The sequence below is a fragment of the Blastomyces dermatitidis genome (assembly GCF_000003525.1).
Source record: "Blastomyces dermatitidis ER-3 genomic scaffold supercont1.9, whole genome shotgun sequence".
Lineage (NCBI taxonomy): Eukaryota > Fungi > Ascomycota > Eurotiomycetes > Onygenales > Ajellomycetaceae > Blastomyces > Blastomyces dermatitidis.
In genome coordinates this window covers 1,376,485-1,388,376 of record NW_025544782.1, presented here as the reverse complement: position 1 = coordinate 1,388,376, position 11,892 = coordinate 1,376,485, and the positions used below count along the sequence as shown (strand labels likewise).

Genomic DNA, 11,892 nt, shown 5'->3' with positions numbered 1-11,892 from the left:
TGAAGAGTGGCTAAAGAAAGAAGTTGAAACAATGAGATGATAATGACACAGTGATAAAGAGTCTGAGATAATAAGATAATAGATATCATAGAGAATCTTTATCTTTCATGAATATTATATAAGTACAATGAGGCAATAATGAAACAATGACTATGAATGAGATAAAGAATCTGAGACAACAAGGTGATAGAAGTCATAAGAATGAATAAATAGATGAAAGATGAAGAACTGTAAAATGCAGAGTGAACATGAGTTAAAGAGAACAAGAGAATTGAGAATGATAAAGAGACAGATCTTCTTGCAGAAGGCTGAGAGTGATGTAAATGAATAATCTGTAAGTATATAATGTGATCAGTTATCTCTCTCTTCTTATTTTTCTTTTCTCTTTCTTATTATCTTTTCATCATCATTTCTATTATCATAAAAAATTTTCATTGAAATCTAGAGAACTTGCAGCAATGAGTTCAAGAAAGGTATTCAGAATATCAGATATGAGAGAAGTGATTGATCAGATTGATCATCTTGACAGAGATAGCACAAGAAGAGTGTTGAAAAAGTTATTTCAGTCATTGAGTTAGAAAGAGTGTAATGCCCTTCTTGAGGCTGCAGAGAAGATAAATAAAATCAAAGAGTCAGAATCTCATTCTTCAATGTCTAAGATAGTTTCAAGAAGTGATGAAGAAAAGACAGTTATGCCTCATCATCAGTCAGCTAGATTACATGGTCAGGAAGCCGCAGATGAGTCAGTGAAGAAATCTGAGAGTAGAAGCTCAAAAGATTCAGATGTGACTGTAGAGAGATTTAAACAGAAGTTTATTATATCATTCACTGAGCTGAAGAAGTCATGGTCTTCAAATACACATGAATTCTCTGACAGAGATACAGATGCAGAGGCAGTGACTGAAGACAAGATGAAGTCAGTAGCTCAGGTAGAAGTGAAAGTGAAGTCAGCAGTGAAAGACATTCATGAGAAGAAAGATGAAGAGAAACCAGAGTCAACTGAAGCAGATAAACAGTAATGAAGAGATAGTCAGAAGCAATGTAACACATTAGGGAATAATGTACTGAGAAGAATGAAGTGAAAGAGAGTTGTTGAAGATGATCAGATACCTTGACTGTGAGATATGACTTATATATGCCATCTGCATTATGATGACAAAACCAATCTATACTTTCAGAAGAATGAGAAGCCAGCCCAGCTGAGTGTATTGATAATGCAGAATTCAACTGTAGAAGAACTTGTGAACACTGTATCAATCATTGAAAGACTCACAGAATGCAGTGAGAAAATGTCATTTATGAATCACAAATTTTTTATCCTGTTCAGTCAGTGATTGATCAAGCAGCTGAGATGAATACTCATGCAATGAAAGTTGCAGTGACAGATAATAAATGATGACTTAATTATTCTGAGAACAGTTGATTTCAAAGGTTCAGCTAATCAGAATATCATCATTCTTCAAACTCATGAAGAAGTAGCTCTCATGCCTTGTCAGTCTTGTACAGTGAGTCATGAGTGATTTGAAGAGTATATAATTACTTCTTCAGATGACAACTGAACTCAGCAGAGACATGGCACTTGCATTAACTATCAGTGAGATAACAAGAGTGTTCACTGTTCTTTAAATTGTTGTAGCTGATACAGGTTTGGAAAAAACACTGACAATCTGCTGTTTGAGAAAAGTGTGCTGAGGTTTGAGAAGACTGTGAGTGCAGACAGAGATGACACTATCAAAGATAGTAATATGAATGAAAACAATTTGATCTTTATCTCTGCTGAGAAGATTCTCACTTTCTTGAAATGAAAGATCTTGAGTTCAGTTACTCTGAAACCTATCAAGCACATCTGAATTAGTGAGAGAGATGCTAGTTCAACTTCTATCAGAGTGATCAAGAACATCAAGATAAGTGATAGATAGCAGTTATCAATTTTATCTTCTGAGAATCAGACTATTAACTGTATGACATAGAATCTGAAGATGTTGAGACAGTCATCTAATCTTGATAAATATAATCTGAACACTGTACAGATCACTTGAAAGAAGTTAGATAAGATTGAGAAATTTGCTAATGTGATCTCAGCTGCGGATGACATCATCAATGACAATCATTTCTTCAAGCTGCCTAGTGAGACACACTTCAGTGATCTCATGAATAACAGCCTGTTAGCAGACATTGCATTCTGAGACACATGCCTTGCTAAACAGAAGGTGAAGCTGTAACATGAGCTTGAGAATGATTGATGAGAGACTTGAGATGAATATGATGAGTGAAAGATCTCTAATTTTGCTTTTCTTTATTCTATTTTCTTCTTTTTTCTTTTTCTTCTGCAGTCAGTAATTAAAAATAGTGATAATGAATTTTCTTTTCTTTTCTTTTTTTTCTCTTTTTTCTTGTTACTTCTACTCATAACATCCTCTTTCTTATTCATTTCTCTTAGGCTTGACATGATCGCCCGCGAGACCTCTTGATCATGAAGACTTTGACAAGATCTGAAGTATTCTCTGTGATCATGTCAAGAAGTTCTCAGGTCAGGTCTTCATATTCTCTTCACTTGATCTGAAGATATGTTTTTCCTCTCTCTGTGCATTTGCTGATAATCTTTTCAATTTCAAATTAAGACTGATTAGTCACAATGACTGACTCTGAAGATGAATATTTGAGATCTGCAGAATGTAGAAGTGTTTTTTTCAAATGAATGACAGAAATAACAGAGTGCATGCATCACTTGAGAAGAAGTAGTAGATGAAAGACAACATCAGAGACTTTCATCATAATCTCAAACAGGTCAGTCTGCAGAGACAAGATCTTTGAAGATTCTCAAACAGTATATTCTTTTTCATTCTTACAGGCCAGGTTAAGGAAGACAAAGTCATTCATCTTGATAACTGATTGAGCATGGGAGCAGTTGAAGAATTCCACCATTTTGACCTTTACAAGAGTGTATAAATCTAGAACATTCTGCTGTACAGTGTTATGAACTGTGATGAATTCAGCTGCATCTGTCAGAGCTTCTTTATTTCTCAGCAGCAGTTATCTCAGCTTGACTTCTGTGAGCAATTCAAATGAGAAGACTATCACTGAGTGAGCAGCTACTGAGTTCAGGGCTCTTTTCACCTGATTGAGTAGAGTTCTTCAAGATGATTCATACTTGTCTATGAGGAGTGCTTGCAAGGTGATTTCAACAGTGAGATTGATTCACTCACTCTGGCCATTTGAATGAGAATTGTAGGCGGTTGTTATCCAGCTCTTGATTCTCATCTGTTGAAGAATGCTCTTTCAAAATTATGACATGAATTTGAGATCTCTATCTGAGATAATAATCAGTGAGGGCTGTCAGTGACAGACTACTTCTCTGTAGAACTCTTTCACTCATTGCAAAGTGTTTCATTTCTCTTGTCCAGCAATCAGAATGACAGCTTTTGAGAATTTATCTGTGACTGTCAGTATTATGTTGCAGCTGTCACTTATCAGCAATCTCATAATGAAATCAATTGACAGAACCTTAAATGATTCTTTCAGAAATGAGATGAGATGTGATTTCCCTCACTGAGAGTGATTTGATAACTTAGACAGTTAGCAATTAAGATAATATGAGATGTAATTGAGAATCTGTTTATAAGTATGAGATAAGAAGAAGAATCAGTGCACAATGTCTTCTGTTTAATGAAGACTCAGGTGTTCAGCAGCATCATGACACATGTGAATGAGGTCTTCTGCTAAGGTCTGTGTAATACAGAGATGATTATTAACAAAGAACAGAAGACTGTCTTGAAGTGTAAATGAATGATATTTTCTCTCTCACATCACTTTATAATAGATCTTTCCCAAGGTTGAATCAGCTGATAGATTCTTATGCAATTGATCTTTGATATTATTTGAGAGAATGATGTCTATATTGAATACAGCAGTAACAAACTCATTCTTGATTTCATTGACTTGCTGAGTGAGTGCTTAGTGTATCTTTTCTTGATCATCTTGAGAAATCTCTTTCAAATTGTCTGTGAGAGTGTGTAATCAGAAGAGAGTATCAACATTATAATGTAAAGTGTCTTTACAATAGCGGATTTTCATGCGCGGGATATACATGCTAAGAGTCAGAGCTCAATTCATCAATCAATTGCTTCAATAATCTGTGACAGATGACTGAAGAATAAATATGAGTGTAATGTGATCAGTCATAATAATGAATTCATCATCAAGATATTGAGAAAGCTTTTTCAGAGCTCACATCAATCTCAAGCACTCTAATTCAGTCACTCAATACTGTCTCTCTGCCGGGTTCAATCATCATGATAGAAATAGAATGAGTCTCTCAATCTCATCAGCACTCATCTGATGCAGCGCGATCTCTATTCCATGCTGTTTGCTAGAATTCATATACACAATGAACAGTCACTTGAAGTCAGAGTATGCTCTCATGAGAGCATTCATTAAGGCCTGTTTGACAGTATTGAAGAAAAGTTGAGTCTCTGTGAGTAGAGCTTGGAATTGCAGAAATGCTTCAAACTCAATCAATTTAATTCTTGCTGTGTATGATGCTCTTTTCTGACCTGTTCAGAGGCTGTTACACAGCATTCTGGTTTTAAGTGTTTTCAGTGCTTCTATCTTATCTGCATAGAAGTTCACAAAGTCATGATAGTAGTTGAAGAGACTGATAATTCTCTTCAGCTCTTCAAGAGTTATAGAAAAGGCCAGATTTATAATAGCAACTATCTTCTTCTTCTGAGTGAATATTCTCAGTCAGTCAACATAATAACTCAGTAAACACACAGAGGAATAGATGAAATGATATTTGAATAAGAACATCATCACTCTGAATATCTTGAGAGCAGTGAATACTGTCTGCATGTGATGAAGATGATCATTTAGCAAACATAAGAAGATGATGATGTTGTTAACATAGATCAAGATGAACTGTCACAAGAATTGTGCCAGTATCTCTTTCATACATTGCTGGAAGAATCCAGGTGAGATTGTCAATCTCATTGTAGCAACTGTAAAGCATTCAAGCTCTCAGTGTGATGTGATGAAGATGATTTTAAAGCAATCAGAATCTTCTATGAGCTGTTGAAAGAAGTCTTGACAGATATTTATTAATGAGAATACTATGAAACTGCTCAATAACTGCAGAACATTCTGCTGTATCAGTAAAGAATACACATTTGAAAACAATTGTAGATTGATCTTCTGTAAGTTCACAATCACACACAGTTTCTCTTTATATCAGATTATGAATACAGAGAAAGTGATAGAGTTCTTGACCTTAAGAAGAACTCTCTCAATTCTCTTATTTTGAACAAGCAGGTTCAAGATTTGATCAGCTGCTTCTCAATCCCTCTATGAGAGAGAATATGATTGCTGCTTCAGTTCAGAAAAATCATCTTCATTAATGAATTATAGTGATATCTTCACATTATCTGAAAATAATCTCAGATTGAGATTAAAAAGTTTGTGATGTTAATCAATGATCTTCTGAATTATCTCATGATCATCTGCTATTCAGTGATCTAATATCTGTGCTTCAACTCACTCAGTGAGAGTGTCTGCTGTGAGAATCTGAAGAGAATTGTCATGATCTTCTGTGTCTGTTAATAGAAATAATTCCATATATGAGATAGAAAACAGGGGCAACTTCTCAATTGAATTATTATTGATAACATTGATATCTGCAGAGCAGATGACAATTCTTTTTTACTTTTGTAATAAGAAAGAGTTTTTACTCACATAAATAGTGTCTCTGATGATCTTGACATTTATAGCATATTTTTCATGAAATATAATACACTCATTATGAACATTGATGATGACTCTTACTAATGATAATATATCATTTGCTATAATCATATTGCATCTGAGATACTGCATCAGATGAAATTCACTCTTCAGATGAAAAAGAGCCTCATCATCTGTCTTTAGAGTAAGAGCTGTTAATATGAATAGGTTTGATTCATTTGTATCTGAATCAACTTCTCAAATGTGCATATATTGATTATGTGACAGAGCAGCTGACTGATATTGAGAGAAGAATAAGCTTGCTATCACTACATCAATAAGTGATATACTCACACCTGTATCAATACAAACTGAGAGATCGCCTTAAGAAGTATCAATGAAAATAATAAGAAAGATGTAGAGTAAGTACTGCAGTTCACTAACATGTTCTCAATCACTTATAGAGACATCATATGCTGTGATAGTGTATATATCAGTGTTAAACATACTCAGATAATTATCTGAGAGAGCATCTGTGAATAAGACAGGTCTCTCAGCATCTGACTCATTGTCTATTTTTCCAACTCACTGTCAAAATCTAGACTGAGATTTAGTTATAATAGATCATCATTCTCTTCTTCATCATTCTCTCATTTAACTTGATTCACTAGGTTCTCTTTTCTGAGGCAGTGATTGGCATAATGAGGGCCCCCGCACATATAGTACTCTGTCACAGATGCTGGTGATTTGCCCTCTGCATGTCTAATCAGCAGCCTGCTCACTGCAGAGACGCTCGCAGAGAGAGTCACTGCAGAATCTGCAGCAGGCACAGATAACTTAATAGTTTTTATATATGATCTGGTCAAGAGAGTCTGATAAGAGCAGCAGTCATTATTTTAATTAAATCATCTGAAGTCTCATATATATTCAGTGAATTGAGTCCTTTGATCAGTTCAAGCATGTCAGATAGCTGACTCATTGTCTCTAATTCTTCTTTGAAAGTCTTGAAGGATAACGTTGTTGTGTTGTAATCTAACTACGCGAGTTACACTAAATAGGTTGGGGTGGCACGTGACTAGGGTAGGTGTAGTAATCACCAACACCCCCCCTTGCTACACTGTGGTCTATAAGCCACCACCCGGGGCCTCTCCCATCCTCAAATCTTTCAAAAATGCAATAATAATTAATTACATCAATCGGACCCTGATTTCCTCATTAGGAAAGGCGTCCGTACAGCAATAACTGTAAAAATCAAGAAATACATGCAAAATCCATTGATCCGCTGTATCATCATTATCATTCAATCATTCCTTCTTCTCAATTCCCTGAATGCCAACCCTTTTGACAAAATCTTCAAATGCAGGCTTCGCCAGTGGCTTGATGAGGCCATCAGCTATGTTCACTGTAGAACCAACATGTTCCATCATGATTTCCCCTTTTTCAACCAAATCGCGGAGAATATGATATCTAATCTTGATATAGCGCGATCTTCGCGTTAAGGATTCTCTCTTTGCTAGATCAATTGCTCCCTTATTGTCAACTCATAGGTACAAGCATATTTTCGCTTTTCCATCATTCATCAACTCAGCATCATATAACATATCATTCAACCAGATTATCTCACAAGCTATCTTGCTAGCTGCAATATATTCAGCTTCTGTGATTGATTTGACAATAGATGTCTGTCTCTGCAAACACCATGAGATCAGTGACCCATTAATCAATATAACATAGCCAGTAGTTGATTTGTATTGAGGATCCGCCCCCACCCAGTCCAAATTGCAGTATGTCACAGAACTCAGGCCCACATCACTGATCTCCTTCCTGTATAATATGCCATGATTTTTCATCTTCTTGACATAACATAGGACATGCTTCAACACTGCCCAACATGCTTTGTGTGGACGCAAGTTAAAACATGAGAGATAGTTGACTGTGAATACCAGGTCTGACCAGCTACTTGAGACCAAATACTGCAATGATCTCAATCCTTGACAATATCTTGTAGCTGTAAAGTTGTCATCCAATCCATCATCCTCATCAGGTGAAAACTCCAGTCATATGCTCACCACCATTGAGGTCCCCGCAGGATTCACCTTGTCCATGCCAAAATCTTCAAGAATCTCCTCAATATAACAGCTCTGTGTAACCACTAGATCATCATTTCTCTGGCATTTGACCTTCATTCCAAGATATGACTTGATCTCTTTGACATTCTTTGTCTCAAATCTCTTTGCAATCTCTCTCAATACTCAGTCTAATTGCTGTTCTTGAGATTCTGTCACCTGACAATTATCAACATGCAATATCAGATAGATCTTGTAAACAGAGTGATATAGAAATCCACCATCATAAGATGATATCTTGAATCCCAATGTAGTGAGGTGTTCTGTTGCTAGGAAATACCATACTCTCATGACTTGCTTCATTCCATATAGACTCTGGCAGAGTAGTTTCATCAAGCTCCCCCTGCCGTGCTTTACATCTGTGAACAGTTGCATATAGATCATCTCATTCTGTGATAGTATGTCATTCAAAAATGCGGATACATAGTCAATTGATTTGATCTTCCATTCTTTGGCAGTTGATATAGCAAATAGGCTGCGCGATGTAGGCCCTGATACCACTGCAGCATATAATCTCATATAATGAATACCCTGCTGTTGCAAGAACCCCCTAACCACTCAGCAAGCTCTAAAGTGAATGATTTCTCTTTTATTATTGAATTTCCAATCATATACTCATTTGTCTGTAAGAATATCCATTTCCAGAGCCTTCTCAACAATAATATATGTCTTCTTCTATTCAAATATCTTAATCTTCTTTTTCATTGTCTCATGTCAATAGTCTCAGTCTGAGCTTCTCTTGACTTTCACCAGCATAGTTGATCAGTCTGTCAGAACACTTAGAACAGGATCATTCTCATTAACAGAGTCTTCAGACTCTTCATTCATGACAAGCTGTGTCTCATTATCTAGAAGATAGATTGAATCAATTGCACTCTCTAAGTCCTCATTTACAATCATCTTCAAAACATCTGACTTTTTCTTTGCAAGGTATCATAGTAAGCAGTGCTGTCATCTCTCTCTGGCATTCAGAATGTCCAATTCATTAGACAATTCATTGAATTTCCTCATCATATTTACAGGTGTATTTGCACCCATGTCAAGAGCTTCATCAAATATGACATCTCATGCAATCTCAAGACAACATGCAACAGGATCCCACACATGATATTGATGTAATTCTTGATATTCAACCAGCTGTCATTTCTTGTCATCAGTTCTATCCGCAAGCTTATTTGACACTTTCAAATCCTTCTTGTAGACCTTGCACCCTCATCTTTGTATTCAATGAACAGAAGATTGCACTCCAGTCCACACTTCAAAAGATATAAGTGATGTTCCTTCCTTGCATTCAAATATCTTTGTTGATATTGAGAATGTATTGATCATCATGATCATGGCTTGTATTACTTCACTTCAAAGTTCTCTTTCTAATTCACTATTAAATAGTAGGCTTCACATCTTTTCTGCAACTATTCGATTCGCGTGTTCCACTGGGCCATTCAATTGTGATGTGTCAGGTGTAGTCATTTCATATGCTATTCCTTTGCTCTGGCAGTAGATCTTAAGTTCTTGACTTTTGAACTCTTCTTCATCATCTCAGTGTAGGATTCCAACTCAACATTGCATAGTTGTCTCAATACCTGTGATGAAATTCATTAATCTTGCAGTAGATTCTCCCTTTCTCATCATAAGGATTGCTCACCTATAACAGATTGCATCATCTGTTATACTCAACCAGTAGCTTGCACCCTCTCTAGTGAGAGTGTCATTCTCATTGAAAAGTGTTTTTCCACCCCCTGCCAGATCAATGAAGAATCTCATTGCCAGCTTGACAGCTCGTGTCATAGGTGCGAAGGTTGAACATGTCATTTTTGCTTGGACACAGACCTTGCAAAACAGTAAAGCTTGTTGACCTATAATCCTCATTCCCAGGCGTGGATCCGCCGCCATTTTCGTGATATTCACAGGATTCAGATGCTCTAGCTTTTGATGCCATTGCATCATTGTAAGTTTCATAATCTTTGTATCATTCTTATCAGGTAGTGCTAATATTGCATCATTACCCTTTATTCACAGTGTATTCACAGGTTCAAAATCATCATTGAGCATAGTGAATCAGATCAAGTCTCTGTATGTGACTGGCTTTTCTATCTCATAGATATCTCTGTCATTCAATCTTGCAGTAAACAAGAACATTCTATCAGAAGACATAAGCAATATAATGTGATTATTTTCATATGCCAGTTGTTTGAAGATATAACCTTGATGTACAAGCTTACCCATGCTCATAAGATTCACTTCCAATTTTGAAATGTAATAGATGCTGCTTAGCAGCATATCCGCTCCTTCAACAGGTATCTTGGTATCCTCTATAGTCATAGCTGGGACTACTGTTCCGTCTGTCATTTCCAACATCACTTTCACCTTCTGAGGTTTTGCCATGACAAGATCCCTGTGGGGTGTGGCGTGGGCGCCCGATTCAGAGTCTAGGATTCAGGTATCTTTTCCTGTCTGGCCACTCACATAGGCCTTTTCTTTGATACAAAATACTTGCTTCATGATGTTGTGAACAGGAGCAGCACCTGTATTCTTCACATCCTTGTCTTTATCCTTGTTCCTATTGGTGTTGCAATTCAAATTCAAAGGATGTTTCTCAGGGTATTTCTTCCAACAGTCAGTCTGAATATGACCAATCTTTTGACAATGATAGCAGGTCCTCACATCATTACCTCTATGTTCAGATTTGAATTCAGTGTCCTTATCCTTGTCATTGTCTTTCTCTTTGTCCTTGCCTTTCTTATCCTTATCTTGCGCATTGTTGATAGGATTTCTAGATACATCAGTATTTGCTTCATTTACAGCAGAGAGCCGCAAAAGAATATCACAGCACAGGCTCATAAAATCATTCTCTAAGAATTGAGTATTATCTTTGTCAATTTGATTCATTCAATTCCTTATAAATGAGGCCCAATCTCTGTTGACTTCTGTAAGCAGTCTATCAAAAAACACAACATCCGGGATCTCATATTCTAGACAGATATAATCAGTCCTTATGACAATCAGACATTCAATGAAAGCTCTGTCAGATTCTTTGCTTTTGAAGATTATTTCAATAAGCTCTTTAAACAAATGAGTCCTGCATACAGCAGGCCTCTCAGAAAAGTTATTCTCTATGATAGTTCATAGAGCATAAGCTGATAATTTGAACTTCTTGAGTATAGTGAAATGAGCCTTGGCCTGCAGGACAATTGCAGACCACATGTAATTGTATAATCAAAGATTGTGTTCTTTTCAGAAATGTTGCATGTTCATAGTGACATTCTCATCAAGACTATTATCTTCAAGAATATCATTGATTTCAGACTGCTCTGCAGTCAAAAGGATTTCCTCTCTTCACATTGAGTAGTTAATGAATTCAGTGAGAACAATCAGTCTTTTGATGAGTCTTACTTGGCTTCTGAATTCTTCAAGAACTTTCATTATGACAGATATCTTCTCTTTTCATTGAAGGTATTCTGTCAGGTCTGCTCTCATCTCATCACCTGCAGAGTCACCTCTACTGGTCTTCATCTGCTCAACCTCATACTGAAGTCTTGCAATTTCTAGTCTCATGCGAGTCTTCTCACTCACTGAGCTATTGTCATTCCAGTCACTTGAGCCCCCCGCATTGTCTGACATCTCACTGATGATGCCTTCAACTGAGTCTTCATATACATTGAACTTGTCAGACTGTTCTTCTGCAATGGTTTTATCCGGCTCAAACACCTCAGAAGCCGCCTTCTGATTTGTTATTGATATTAACAGTGATCTGTGATCTTGCATTTACTGCTCTGGTGTTTTCTCATTTTTCCATCTTGAAGGCATGTATTCTTTTGTTAAGTCAGGCGTCCCCCCGGATCTTAGATTAACCATGGGTTCAATCACTCAATAAATCATCTAGGCACACTTGTAACGACGCGTGGAGATGTCAATTGCACATTATTTTGCAGCTTTTCATTGTGTAGAGGGCTTCATAATCTCTTGAAGAATAACATTGTTATGTTGTAATCTAACTACGCGAGTTACACTAAATAGGTTGGGGTGGCACGTGACTAGGGTAGGTGTAGTA

At 36.6% G+C, this 11,892-nt stretch overlaps 1 protein-coding gene across 1 annotated transcript; it reads left to right on the top strand.

Annotated features, from left to right (window-relative positions):
• Nucleotides 1-650: 650 nt before the first annotated feature.
• On the top strand, nucleotides 651-1,019 carry BDCG_17592 (uncharacterized protein; the record flags this gene model as incomplete). The annotated part of the gene is made up of 1 exon (XM_045426696.1): nucleotides 651-1,019. One exon carries the CDS (start codon nucleotides 651-653, stop codon nucleotides 1,017-1,019), a length of 369 nt encoding a protein of 122 aa, XP_045282223.1.
• Between the last annotated feature and the right edge of the window lie 10,873 nt (nucleotides 1,020-11,892).